Below are 15,520 nucleotides of genomic sequence, written 5' to 3'. Positions count from 1 at the left end.
ACCGTCAAAGTCCAAGCAATAGTATCCACCGGCTGGTGTTTTACAAAAATACAGATTTTTTTCTGCTAATAGTTAGGCATATTACTGCCCTCATCAGTGCATACCGCATACATACATCCAAGTATTGTACCATTTAGTACCTGTTAAGCTGTCAAGGTGCTCCATACCGTCAAAGTCCAAACAATAGTATCCACCGGCTGGTGTTTTACAAAAATACAGAGTTTTTTCTGCTAATAGACATATTACTGCCCTCATCAGTGCATACCGCATACGCACATCCAAGTATTGTACCATTTAATATCTGTTAAGCTGTCAAGGTGCTCCATACCGTCAAAGTCCAAACAATAGTATTCACCGGCTGGTGTTTTACAAAAATACAGAGTTTTTCTGCTAATAGTTAGGCATATTACTGCCCTCATCAGTGTATACCGCATACGTACATCCAAGTATTGTACCATTTAGTACCTGTTAAGCTGTCAAGGTGCAACAAACCGTCAAAGTCCAAACAATAGTATCCACCGGCTGGTGTATTACAAAAATACAGAGTTTTTTCTGCTAATAGTTAAGCATATTACTGCCCTCATCAGTGCATACCGCATAGGTACATCCAAGTATTGTACCATTTAGTACCTGTTAAGCTGTCAAGGTGCTCTATACCGTCAAAGTCCAAACAATAGTATCCACCGGCTGGTTTTACAAAAATACTGAGTTTTTTCTGCTAATAGTTAGGCATATTACTGCCCTCATCAGTGCATACCGCATACGTACATCCAAGTATTGTACCTGTTAATCTGTCAAGGGCCTACATACTGTTCAAGGACAGCCGTAAGTAATCACCTGCTGCTGTTCTAGACAAATACTATTTAAAGAGTAGTGTAGCATATTGTAATACCCTCATAAACGCACTAAGTATGTCAGGTAGAGAAGTGCCAGGACGTGCACAGAGGAGTGGCAGAGGCCTAAATACTTCAAGCAGAGTTGGCAGCAGACTTGGGGAGAGTGGCAGCAGGAGTCGCAGCGAGAGGCCTGAGCTCCCGTTATCAGCCAGCGGTCGTGTCTCCATCAGCAACCCATCTGCCGTCGTCGATTGGTTAACACGCTCATCCACATCATCACAAGTGACATCTGACACGCCCAGTCAACAGTCGGTGGGTTCCTCAGACACAACCCTCAGTTGGCATGGCCCGGGAGCAGACTGTGTCCTCCCATTGCCTTTGTCCTATGCTGTTCCCTCTCCAAAAGAAGTATCTTATGCTGTGGGTTCAGCTCCACTATTTACTGAGGACAATCCAATAGAGGACAGTCAGCAGCTATTGGACAGCCAAGAAGGGGAGGAGACATGCGCCACATGCTCCCCTAGGCTGCCAAGTAGACGTGGGAGGCGGTGTTGCAAGTGTTCAGGGTCCTGAGCAGAAACTGTTGGGGAACCTGAGGAGGACATCAGTGACGTGCACACAACTGTTGATGATGATGAAGCCGATCACAATTGGGAACCGGGTGCAGAAGGGGCTTCATCATCATCAGGAGAAGAGAGTTGCAGGTTGCCCTTGAGGCAGCAAGGCGGTAGCACGGTTGGCAGTCAGCGTGGTGGCAGTAGTTGAAATTCAGGAGCCAAACGTGCCCCGGGGAGACCACCTGCTTCGCGGCAGCCTACCTTTCCGGGAGGTAGTGGAACATGGGTTCCTGGAGACGGCGCCAGTAGCAGTCAATAAGTGCGGACTGTGGGTGGGAGATCTGTCGGCAGAAGGTGAAGCGTGGCCAGGGTCCCAATGTCGGCACCACAGCCCTGCGTCAACACATGCTTCGCTACCATAAAGCTGCCTGGGAGAACCGTGGCTCCGATGTAGTGGTCCAGCCTGCTGCATCCCCCAGTGGCCATTCGCTCCCTCCTTCATCCAGCCAAGGCTCCACCACCTCAGCCGAAGGGAGCTGAGTGTCAAACCCTCCTTCTGTCGCTCTTGCTTTTCCCGCTTTTAGTCAGCCATTCCGCCAACAATCCATCAGCGAAGCCATGTCCAAGAGACAACAGTATGAGCCCACTCATCCAATGGCGCAGAAGTTGAATGTGCTCCTGTCCAAGTTGCTGGTGTTGCAGTCCCTCCCTTTTCAAGTGGTGGACTCTGCACCTTTCAGAGAATTGATGGCTTGTGCCGAGCCGAGGTGGAGAGTCCCAAGCCGTCATTTCTTTGCGAAGAAGGCAGTACCAGCCCTGCATAAGTTTGTACAAGAGAAGGTGGGCCAGTCCTGGAGCCTGTCGGTGTGTCCAAAAGTGCATGTCAGCGCCAACGTGTGGAGCTGTAACTACGGGCAGGGACAATACTTGTCTTTTACGGCTCACTGGGTAAATGTGGTTCCTGCACAGCCACAACAGCAACTTGGACAGGTCACACCGCTTCCTCCTCCACGCTCTTGCTCCCAGGCAGTTGGTCCTGTTACAGTGTGCGACGCCGCCTCCTCATGCTCCACCGTGTCCTCAGCCTCCACTGCACGTCCAAATCTCAGTGGCCATTCATCGTACCATCTGTGTAGGGCACGGCGGTGTCAAGCTGTTCTTCACATGGTTTGCCTTGGCGAACGGAGTCACACAGGGGAGGAACTGCTAAAGTGAATTCGTAAAGAAATCCGAGTATGGCTTACTCCACGAAATCTGGAAATGGGAACCATGGTGACAGACAATGGGAAGAACATCGTGTCCGCGCTGCAACAAGGAAGTTGTGAAACATGCGCCCTGCATGGAACACGTGTTGAATCTGCTTCTCAAGCACTTCCTCAAGTCTTAACCCCATTTGCAAAACATCCTGAAAATGGCAAGGAAACTGTGCATGCACTTCAGCCACTCATACACCGCCAAGCACACCTTCAATGAGCTGCAGCGTCAGAACGGTATCCCACAACATAGTCTTATTTGTGACGTTGCCACACGTTGGAATTCCACCCTCCATATGTTGGACAGACTATACGAACAAAGAAAAGCCATCATCGATTTCTTGATGATCCAAACAGATAGGAGTACTCCCCTGTGTAACTTCAATGTGAACCAGTGGCAGCTCATATGTGACACCTGCCGTATGCTGAGGCCCTTTGAGGAAGCCACATTATTTGTGAGTCGCCTGGATTACGCCATGAACGACGTAATTCCACTCCTACATTTCCTACAACAAATGATTGAAACCATGGCTGGTCACGGCAATGGAGACGTTGCGCCTACATCTCAAGGCTACATGAGCCCGGTGGGGGCTGAACTGGAGGAGGATGATGAGGGGCAGAGCAAAGCACAGTTTAGGTTCGATGAGCTGGCCGGTGTTTCTAGTCTTCGGACAGGAGAGGAGGAGCAGGAGCAGCCACAGGAGCTGGAGGTGTTACGCCGAGCGCTCCGGGTCCCCGCTCCTCCCCGGAGCGCTCGCTACACTCTCCTCACTGCAGCGCTCCGGTCAGATCCACTGACCCGGGGCGCTGCGATACCGCCTCCAGCCGGGATGCGATTCGCGATGCGGGTAGCGCCCGCTCGCGATGCGCACCCCGGCTCCCGTACCTGACTCGCTCTCCGTCGGTCCTGTCCCGGCGCGCGTGGCCCCGCTCCCTAGGGCGCGCGCGCGCCGGGTCTTTGCGATTTAAAGGGCCACTGCGCCGCTGATTGGCGCAGTGGTTCCAATTAGTGTGTTCACCTGTGCACTTCCCTATATCACCTCACTTCCCCTGCACTTCCTTGCCGGATCTTGTTGCCATCGTGCCAGTGAAAGCGTTTCCTTGTGTGTTCCTAGCCTGTGTTCCAGACCTCCTGCCGTTGCCCCTGACTACGATCCTTGCTGCCTGCCCCGACCTTCTGCTACGTCCGACCTTGCTTCTGTCTACTCCCTTGTACCGCGCCTATCTTCAGCAGCCAGAGAGGTTGAGCCATTGCTAGTGGATACGACCTGGTCACTACCGCCGCAGCAAGACCATCCCGCTTTGCGGCGGGCTCTGGTGAAAACCAGTAGTGACTTAGAACCGATCCACTAGCACGGTCCACGCCAATCCCTCTCTGGCACAGAGGATCCACTACCTGCCAGCCGGCATCGTGACAGGAGGGTTATGAGGAAGTTGAGACAGAGGACCCAGACACACCGTGGCAGTATGCAGTGGAGATGGAGGCAGGTAGTCCCTCCGAGTCACTGGCGCAAATGGCACGATGCATGCTCAGTTGCTTGCGTAGTGACCCCCGAATTGTCAAAATTAGTCAGCGGGGTGACTTCTTGATCTCCACCTTATTAGACCCTCGCTACCGTCCCAAAATGGGGGCCTTTTTTACATACACCCACTGAGAGGGAGGACAAAATGACCTGATGCCTATCGGCCACATGGTCCATCCACTCGCAGGTCTGACTCGGGTGGCCCTCGGCGCTCACCTTCCACTGCCATGGCTGCTGGGGAGGGGAGGGGTGGGAGGAGCAGTACCAGCTCAATCAGCAGCAGCCTAAGTCTACAGTCGCTGATGAGTAACTTTCTTCACCCGCATAGTGAAGCAACTCATCAGCAGCAGGTAGACATGGAGCTGGACCTGAATCAGCAGGTGGTGGAATACCTTGACAAGGCCATGCAAACAACCATTGAAGATCCGTTGGACTTCTGGGCAGCCAAACTTGATTTATGGCCACAACTAGCAGAGTTTGCCCTGGAAAAGCTGTCCTGCCCGGCCAGTAGTGTGCCATCAGAGCGGGTGTTTAGTGCAGCCGGGGCCATAGTCACCCCAAGGCGAACTCGACTGTCCACAAAAAATGGAGAGACTGATGTTTGTTAAGATGAATCAGGGATGGATCAGCCAGGATTTCCAGCCACCAATGCCAGATGCCTCAGAGTAGATTGATCAAGCTGCTACACCAACATTTCCCAATTATGGTTGGCTATGAAACCCTCTTGGGTTATCAATTAGGGTTATGGAACCATCTTTGGTACTGCGAATGCCTGCTCCTGGCTCATCCTGTGTCTTTCAGGAACTACCTGCCTCACTGATGCTTCTGGCCTTGGGCCTTTAATTTTTGGATGTTTAGCAGTAGCTAAATACATGCTTAATTCAAATTTCAACATTCATCTTTAAATGTAAGGGGTTGGTTAGGAAACCCTCTTGGGTACTGCGATTGCCTGCTCCTGGCTCATCCTCTGTCTTTCAGGAACTACTTGCCTCCCTGATGCTTCTGGCCTTGGGCCTTTAACTTTTGGATGTTTAGCAGTAGCTAAATATATGCTTAATGCAAATGTCAACATTGATCTTTAAATGTAAGGGGTTATGAAACCCTCTTGGATAGTGCAAATGCCTGCTCCATACTCATTCTGTGTCTTTCAGGAACTACTTGCCTCCCTGCCCTCAGGCCTTGGGCCTTCAATTTTTGGATGTTTAGCAGTAGCTAAATACATGCTTAATGCAAATTTCAACATTGACTTTTAAATGTAAGGAGATGGTTATGAAACCCTCTTGGGTACTGCGAATGACTGCTCCTGACTCATTCTGTGTCTTTCGGGAACTATTTGCCTCCCTGATGCCTCAGGCCTTAAATTTTTGGATGTTTTGCAGTAGATAAATACATGCTTAATGCAAATTTCAACATTGATCTTTAAATGTAAGGGGTTGGTTATGAGACCCTCTTGGGTACTGCTCCTGACTGCTCCTGACTCATTCTGTGTCTTTCAGAAAATAATTGCCTCCCTGATGCCTCAGGCCTTGGGCCCTAAATTTTGGAAGTTTAGCACTAGCTAATACATGCTTAATGCTAATTTCAACAATGATCTTTAAATTCTCGGCGCTCTGCTAGGGCCTTCTCCTACCCCGCCGGGGCCGATCATAGGACCTCACTAAACCATCCAATCGGTAGAAGAGACATGCGGTGTGTACAAAGGGCAGGGACTTAATGAACCCGAGCTTATGACCGGTGCTTAGTTGTGATTCTTCTTTCCTGGCAAATAATTGCAATCCCTGATCCCTATCGCCAAGGGGGTTCAGCGGGTTACCCGCACCTGTCGGTGAAAGATAGACACACGCTGGTCCGTTCAGTGTAGCGCGCGTGCAGCCCCGGACATCTGAGGGCATAACACACCTGTTATTGCTTGATCTCGCGAGTGATCGCGCAATGTAAGGGGTTATCAAAGCCTCTTGGGTACTGCTGATGCTTACTCCTGACTGCTCCTGTGTCTTTCAGGAAGTACTTGACTTCCTGATGCTTCTGGGCTTGGGCCTTTAATTTTAGGATTTTTGAAATACATACATACATGCCTAATTAAAATTTCAACATTTATGGTGCAATGTATGGGGTTATTAAACACTCTTGGGTAGTGTTTTTTTCAAATTTTCTGATAATTATCACAGTAATAAACTTGAATTTTCCACAATAATAACCATTACACCATTGAACGATTGTTGCGTGTGATTTTTTAAGTAAAATTTTCAAAAAAAATATGCAGAGTGATGAACTCTGCTTCTTTATTTCATAAAAAATTCTTTTATAGAAGAATGTCTTTTGGTGGTCCACCGTCCTGCATTATAGAGTCTTCTGGACTCTTGGATATGCGCTTGTTCTTAAACAAAGGTACAAAAACCAAAAATGGCCGGTCAGGGCTATGGAGACATTGCGCCTATATCTTACGGCCACATGAGCCCTGTGGGTGCTTGTGAGATTAGGTCCTTTGTACCCACACGGCTGGGTCCGGGGCACAAATTTTGATTTAAATTTCAAATAAAAAATCACACATTTCATTGGTCTCCTCATGCTGCAGCCAACTCCAGGCTGCGTCATTCTGGTAATATATAGAGAGCACTCGCTGTCCTAAATTTTGGTAAAAATTTTTCGTCAAAAATGTTTGTCTTTTTTATTAGGGATTGTGAAGCTTTGGTGCGTACTCATGCATCAGCCAACTCCAGCCTGTGTCATTCAGGCAATATATGGTTTACTGATGGTGCTGCTGGGCCTGGGTATTTCAAATTTTCTCATAGGTAGCATCCGCTATCCATAAGTCTTCTTCATAAATTTCTACAATTGTTGTGTTTTTTTTGAGGGATTGTGAAGCCCTAGTGTGTACTCATGCATCAGCCAACTCCAGGGTGTGTCATTCATGCAACATATAGGTAGCACCCGCTGTCCTAAATATTCTTAAAATTATTTTAAAAATGGTTCTTTTTTCTTTGGGATTCTGAAGCCCTGGTGTGTACTCAATGCTGCTTCCTGCTACACTCTGTCAGCCCGTTGGTCCTGTGACAGTGTGCTACTCCGCAATGGTTAACGAGGGCTTACATGGATTGTTTTAAATAAATTTTTTAATCAGCGATATTTACTGCTGCCCTTCCTAGTGGGTGCCAAACTGCAACTCCCAGCATGCCCAGACAGGCAAAGGCTGTCTGGGTATGCTGGGAGTTGTAATTTTGCAACATCTGGAGGGTCACAGTTTGGAGACCACTGTTACAGTGGTGCCCAAACGGTAGCCCTCCAGATGTTGCCAAAATACAACTTTCAGCATGTCTAGACTGCCCAGGCATGCTGGGAGTTGTAGTTCTGTAACATCTGTCCCTTCAGATTTTGCAATTTTCATGAAATTTTTGAAAATTGCTGCTCTACTTTGAAGCCCTCTAATTTTTTCAAAAAGTAAAAATATGTCCATTTTATGATGCCAACATAAAGTGGACATTTTGTATTTGTGAATAAAAATAAAAGTAGAGAGCTTCAAAGTTAGAAAAATGTTAAATTTTCAAAATTTTCATGAAATTTGGGGATTTTTCACCAAAAAAGGATGCAAGTAACGACGAAAATTTTCCACCAAAATAAAGTAGAATATGTCACGAAAAAACTATCTCAGAATCAGAATATTCGATAAAAGTGTTTTAGAGTTATTAATGCGTAAAGTGACGGTGGTCAGAATTGCAAAAGGGCTCAGTCCTTAAGGTGAAAAAGGGCTGCATCCTTAAGGGGTTAATATACAATTTACAGTGTCCCACGTGTGTGCGTTTTTAGGGGGGCATTTTCTTTTGTTTTCATTTCTTATTGATTAACTAATAAAATTCAGACATGCTTTTTTAACTTTTTTTTTTACTTTGTGTGTATTATTGGTAAGATTTGTAGGTAGACTAGTGCATTGTATTTACTTACCAGCTTGTTTTTTTTTCTTTGGGGCTTCAATATTTGTTATTATTTTAGTTCTATTCATGTAGGTTGTGCTAGTAATGGAAGCGGTCTCATTGACAGTCCATTACTAAGCCAGAATTTTGAAGCACTAAAACACCAGCAGGCTCAGCTGTATATATATATATATATATATATATATATACACACACAAATAGATGAAGCACACCACAGCTTGAAAATCACAGTGTAAGGCTTATTCCATAGTGTATTCCAATAGACAACGTTTCACCAGCCTCACGCTGGCTTTTTCAAGCGTGAGGCTGGTGAAACATTGTCTATTGGAATACACTATGGAATAAACCTTACACCGTGATTTTCAAGCTGTGGTGTGCTGCATCTATTTGTTTTTTATGGATTAAGGAACCGGAGACCGAGGCTCCAAGCATGCTTGCACCCCGTTCAAAATTACTTACCTATCTTGATATGCTGTTCATATTTGGACTGTATATATATATATATATATATATATATATATATATATATATGTGTGTGTGTGTTCTTAATAGTAAACAGGGGCGCTTCCATGTGTACCCCCATAAAAACATTTAAAAGAGGCATAAACATGTCCTCCCACAACAGGGGGGAGCCCGTAGGACCCCTCCCAGGACACCTATATAAATATATAAGTTCTAACACCGCCTCTAAATATACATCCAAATAACAAGATTGCTCAATGTCTATACAATGTGCATATGTTACCACAGAGTGGAAGAAAAAAAGCACACGTGCAGGGGTGGGCCTCCAGCTGCTCCAAAAGGGTCCAATTAGAAAATTAAAACTTCACCTTTAATGTTGCATGTTAAAAACAAAGGATATCCATAGTGAAAAATAAAAAGAAGGAAGGGAAACCGACGCGTTTCGAGCCTATACTGGCTCTTAGTCGTGGCACATAGTATATCGGGCAAGTGCCCCCTTATATAGTGTAACTCCAAATGATCCCAAACGGAAACCCCGGGAGCCCGGGTTCCGGAAGGGTGATGACGTAGGTCAATGATGGGAGCAAGTATAAGACCTGGACTGGATGGATAATCATGTGCTGGGTAAGTGCATAATGTTTAACACTATGTGTGCGGAGGCCATATCAATTTCATGAGTGCCACCCCCGGCAACATGGTAAAGCCCGGATACGGGTATAATTACTTAGTCCTAATTTGGGTTGCCGACCGGTTATACATATATGAAAAAGGTCTTATACGGGATAAACCGCATCCGTAGGGCGCATAGTGTGAATACTGCATAATGTATGTACATTCCGTTTGGACCAGACTTAAAATATTTTTGGACTCATGCTTTGGCCTCATAGGTCTATAGGGATAATAATGGTTAACGTATGTCTATATGTACGCGGATCATGTGCATCAAGCGCAAATACCACAAATATCCAATATAATAGTATAGGTGGCAATGTGCACACGTATATGTTTACGGGCCATACTATGTCTATAAGTAAAAAGGAACATGAAACCACATATTATTTTTTTATATATATATGGAGAAACCGCAGCAGTGAACAGTTCCCAAAAAAAAAAGAAAAAAGATTTCTTTCTACTTAAACAGGACATGCAGAGCCTGTCATACATCCGCAAAGGCACAGTGCCAATCCCAATCTGGTAGAGATAGTGATAATGGTATACGTATCTAGTCCCATATAGCATACACAGTATTATAGTATGAAAGAATCACATCTATGCCCAGCAACATATGAACTATGTCCATCATGTAACCTACATCAAAGGATGGTGTACCCATATCATCATCATCCACCATCCTTTGATGTAGGTTACATGATGGACATAGTTCATATGTTGCTGGGCATAGATGTGATTCTTTCATACTATAATACTGTGTATGCTATATGGGACTAGATACGTATACCATTATCACTATCTCTACCAGACTGGGATTGGCACTGTGCCTTTGCGGATGTATGACAGGCTCTGCATCTTTTTTCTTTTTTTTTTGGGAACTGTTCACTGCTGCGGTTTCTCCATATATATATAAAAAAATAATATGTGGTTTCATGTTCCTTTTTACTTATAGACATAGTATGGCCCGTAAACATATACGTGTGCACATTTCCACCTATACTATTATATTGGATATTTGTGGGATTTGCGCTTGATGCACATGATCCGCGTACATATAGACATACGTTAACCATTATTATCCCTATAGACCTATGAGGCCAAAGCATGAGTCCAAAAATATTTTAAGTCTGGTCCAAACGGAATGTACATACATTATGCAGTATTCACACTATGCGCCCTACGGATGCGGTTTATCCCGTATAAGACCTTTTTCATATATGTATAACCGGTCGGCAACCCAAATTAGGACTAAGTAATTATACCCGTATCCGGGCTTTACCATGTTGCCGGGGGTGGCACTCATGAAATTGATATGGCCTCCGCACACATAGTGTTAAACATTATGCACTTACCCAGCACATGATTATCCATCCAGTCCAGGTCTTATACTTGCTCCCATCATTGACCTACGTCATCACCCTTCCGGAACCCGGGCTCCCGGGGTTTCCGTTTGGGATCATTTGGAGTTACACTATATAAGGGGGCACTTGCCCGATATACTATGTGCCACGACTAAGAGCCAGTATAGGCTCGAAACGCGTCGGTTTCCCTTCCTTCTTTTTATTTTTCACTATGGATATCCTTTGTTTTTAACATGCAACATTAAAGGTGAAGTTTTAATTTTCTAATTGGACCCTTTTGGAGCAGCTGGAGGCCCACCCCTGCACGTGTGCTTTTTTTCTTCCATTATTCTCCGGGACACGGCCCGCATCCTGCCTGCCTTGCTCTCCTGCAACTACGAAGCTCCTGCATCCAATACCGCACAGTGGTGAGCTGAATCCCCTCTTTTCTTTTTCTTTGCATAGTTACCACAGAGTCCCTGCCAAACACAATATACAATATACAACCTGATTAAAGGGCAATCCCCAAGTATAGCAGACAGGAGGCTTGGAAATGCAAGAATCAAGAAGCAATGTAATGAATGATCCCTAAAAGGCATCCCCCTGAACCCCACGTGTTCCATCACCTACTGGTGACTTCCTCAGGGGTGTTAACTAAGCCAGGACTTAGCGCTAGCCCCATAAACAGCTAGCACTAACCCCAATTATTACCCCAGTACCTACCGCCAAATGGGTATTGGAAAGATCTAGTACCAAACGAACTGTCAAAAATTGTGCTTCTGGGTGTTAACAGGCTGCTGTTATTTAGGCTGGGGACAAAAAAAAAACTATGGTCCTCTCGCACCCTGGTAACGTCCGGCTGTTCCTGTATTCGGCCTGTATGCGGGGTTCCTCCTTTTTTTATTCTCAGACAGATACAACCCAAGCAGCAACAGCCTGACATTAAATGCAGTTTGCTGTACTGTCCTACTGCAGTTCTTGAGTAGGTGCATTGAATTAGTTATCAAAACCTGTGCAAAGGAAAAGTTGACCAGCTTCCCATAGCAACCAATCAGATTGCTTCTTTAAAATTTTCAGAGACTCTTTTAAAAATAAAAGAAGCAATCTGATTGGTTTAATTATTCAAATGCTCCACTCTTATTCTACACAGGTTTTGATAAATCTCCCCCAATGTTCAATAAACACAACTCAAGACTATAACTTCAGACTTTATACTTATAAAGAAAATTATTTAAATATACATAGGATTGACTTTGACATAAAACTTTTATCTTTTTACACTGTCAGTAGTTAAATGTAATGACTTACCTTAGTATTTCCTTCCTTGTAAAGAAAGTACAGTCCTATAAATAAATATTGTGTAATTACATCAGTTTACTTTGCATTTTTAGTGTAAATTCCATAAAAAAGATCTTAAGGAAAACTCCGATTTTTAGGAGTTCTACTTATCCTATGAACGGTCACAGATACAATAGCAGAAAAGTAGTTTTTTTTTACACATTACGCAATATTTTGTATATGCAGGTTTGAATAGAGTGCAATAAATTCTCCAACTAGCTTGTGTGTTTATTACCTCTCAAAATTAAATGTTTATAATAAGCCGAAACTAGAACAGAATATGCTCATATATTTTCTACAACATTTTACTTCTAGAAGACAACATTTGTTTTAAATAATTGTATTTAAAATATTGTGGAATCCTAAGGTTTGTATAATTTGTTACAATTTTTTTTTTTTTTGATGAATCAATGTTCTTTGATGTTTTTTTCAATGTTTACAAAGCATATCTTTGAAACAGTACATATAGCTGTCAAAAATAATGTTGCCACAAGGAAGGCATGAAAGATTACACAGCAATTATGGTGACATTAGTCACTTGCCTACACAGTGATGTAATGCAGCATGATCCCTGCAGTGCAACATGGTGATCTTTGGCTGCTAGGCCCATGCCATGGCCAAAATCACTGTGTAGACCTACCTTTAATAGGAGGATAGCTGCTGGAAGATCATATGTCTCTAAGAGCGCACATGAAATATTGTAGTACTTTGGGAACATGTAATACTATTGCTTCATGGCCCATGAATACCTAGATTGTACACTCAAGCTAACAGATAAAAACTCATAAGCCTGCTTATTGATAATGTCTATGTAGCATAGTCTTTTTTCACAAAACACAAAAGGTGAACCATAATTAATAGGCAAAGCATCAAAACATATAATAAGTGGTATATAACAAAGAAGCAAGAGTAACAATGCTATAACAGAAAATTCAGGATTAGATGCATATACATATTTTATATTTAGGACATATTCATTACAAAAAGGTACACAATAATGTACATTATGGTAGAAAAATACATAAAGTCAAAATCCAATATTTCTGCTAAAATAGTATGGGAAATAAATAAATGCCAAATGTTCGATTAGTTGGGGTCAGTTGTTTAGATCACCACCGATCTCAGCTACACTGTATGACCAGGAGAGATGGCTGCTCAATTTTGGTTATACTTGATTGGACGAAATTGTTTACTTTCTTCTAAATTGTAATCTATTTAACTGTTCTTTATTGTTTTTCTTAATGAAATGTAATGTAAATATTGGCCCACTGTTTTAAATACCTTATGCCTTGTTTAAAATGCAAACACCCTTGTAAGTTGGTATAAAAGTTAAGATTATAGTAAAGATTAGGGTCGGTCTAGATATTTCATTATTAACAGTGTAATACTATTGTTTTGTGTCCTTGAATAGAAATTGTACCTTTGAAACGTCATAAGAACCACATATAGAAAACTCATGCTGCTGATAATTATTATGCTAACATAGAATTGACAAGGACACTAAAGGTTAAACATTGTGCATATGTCTTATAAAAGTTAAAGGTGCATATTTGGAAAATAGAAACAAGTAAAAAGTTTGTATACAGACTAGCAAACCATAAACTAGAAACCCTTCCCTATACACCCAGGTTTTGGTTTTACATATTAAGTGGATTTTTGACAATATACCATAACAAGATATTCTAAACAAGAATAAAACAATCATTTTGTTCATCCCAAACAGACATATCAATAAAAAAAAATGTAAATGGTTTATACATAACTGCTTTATAGACCCTATTCAGAGTTGTGTGACTTTAGGAAAAATTTGAATGCATCTGATTGTTGAAATAACGCAAATAAAATTAAATTATAATTCTTATAGCAATAATAGCAATATATCATAAAGATTGTCATATGAATAGTTATGGCCATGGCTTACAACTTACTTGATATGTATCAAGCTGTTCAGGAGTAAAAATAGTTTGCTTGTTTCCCATGGTTGCAGGTATCTTCTGCTTCAAGTCCTTCTGACATCCTTTTGTCCACAAGCTTTTATACCAACTCTGAATATTGCGATATTAAAAGCTGCAGGAACATCAGGGTCAGGCACAGGGGAGGATCGTATGTCACCACCCCATTCTTCCAGCATTTCGGATTCATAATAGGAGCATTTCATCAAATCTTTGATCTGAATAAAGAAGTCTGGCACATACAGCTTCCTTCCAGCATCATTCATGAGCATATAAATAAGCTGCTATAATTACACCACTTGTTTCATGTCCAACGTATACTCATATTACATCATTTAGTATGTCTACTGTTAAAGAAGTTGTTTGTTTCCAAAGCCGAGTTAGAAGCATACAAGGTGATGGCTTATAAACTTAAACTTACAAAAAGAATTGTCCTTTTTAATTCTTGTTGCCTAATTAAAGTGAGCCTATCAGCTCTCATATTTAAAGGGTAGCTCCCACCATCCAATTTTTTTTTTTGCTAGACCGTTCCGCCCCCCCCCCCCCCGCTACGCATACCCCGTTCCCTCATTACACTTGCAGTTACTGCATAGTCCGGTAGCGGGCGTGCAGGGACAGCGGCGGCAACGAGGCGGCGATGTGCGGGAGGAGTGGCCTCCCAGCCAGTGGCCAGGGAGCCAATGCGCTCGCTCCCGCCTGTCTGATTGACAGGCAGGGAGCGAGTGCAGCCTAACTGACAAAGGACTGATTGCCACTCCAAAATCAGTCCTTTTTCAGTAGCCGGTTTTTAAATGTAAATTAAACCTTTTTAATGAAAAAAAATAAATAAAAGTATATTAGAGATATGTTGTAGTACATAAGTACTACAACATATCAAAAAATAAAGTTGGTGACGGTGCCCATTTAAAAAATGTATTCTTGTTAAAAAAAAATACAGTAAAGAAAAATTCCAGAAAACCTCTGAAATGCTACCATCCATCCTCTATAGCCCTAGGGGTGATCTTCTTAAGACAATCCACATAGTTTAACATTCAAAGAGGTATTTCCAACTCACCATAGCATAGGGGATAACAAGCTGAGACTTCCACAAGAGCATAGGAAAATTGTTCTCGAACGAATGGATTTCACTGCATGTATGAGGCCAGCGCTTCACTCAGTGTCTGTGGGACTACCAAACATTGGTCCATTTTCTACCCTTATCATGATCAGTTTTACTCGGCTCCTATGTTTGTTGGTGGTCCCAGCAGTCATATTGCCACCAACCAGCTTGTTATCCCCTATTCTTTAGATAGGGTCCTTTAGCTTCTTCTTGGTTCCTGTATTGACATGATAATGCATGACCTTCCTAGCTCAGCCAATCACTGACAGAGACACAATACTTTTCTACCCATAATAAAAGTATAGTAGTAAACAATGTGAGTACCTGCTAGACACAAAAACCTGCACTGGTATTGGTTGCTATGAGGAACATGCCCCCATGGTGCATATTCCCTCGAGTACAAGTATTACAGGTTGAAAACATAGGTCCTAGAGTCTAAATTGTTATCTACATGGTATTGCATGAATCAGTTATTTGGTCTTTTAACATTGACCCGCTCTCCTTAGGGCTAGTGCTGGACTATTGTGCGCCTGAGGCAAGGCCAGCTACTTGCACCCAC

At 43.1% G+C, this 15,520-nt stretch overlaps 1 protein-coding gene across 2 annotated transcripts in view; it reads right to left on the bottom strand.

The window, feature by feature from the left end:
- CIB3 (calcium and integrin binding family member 3) overlaps positions 1 to 14,030 on the bottom strand; it is a 122,554-nt gene extending 108,524 nt beyond the window's left edge. For both annotated transcript variants that reach the window (XM_056551990.1, XM_056551991.1), the window contains exons 1-2: positions 13,839 to 14,030; positions 11,881 to 11,915 (exon numbers count right to left, since the gene is read on the bottom strand). In XM_056551990.1, the coding sequence (XP_056407965.1) occupies positions 11,881 to 11,915; positions 13,839 to 13,889 (86 nt within the window). In that variant the 5' untranslated portion in view covers positions 13,890 to 14,030. The remainder of the gene's footprint in view (positions 1 to 11,880; positions 11,916 to 13,838) is intronic.
- Between the last annotated feature and the right edge of the window lie 1,490 nt (positions 14,031 to 15,520).

Source organism: Hyla sarda, chromosome 1, assembly GCF_029499605.1.
Source record: "Hyla sarda isolate aHylSar1 chromosome 1, aHylSar1.hap1, whole genome shotgun sequence".
NCBI lineage: Eukaryota > Metazoa > Chordata > Amphibia > Anura > Hylidae > Hyla > Hyla sarda.
This window is presented reverse-complemented; position numbering and strand designations above follow the sequence as displayed.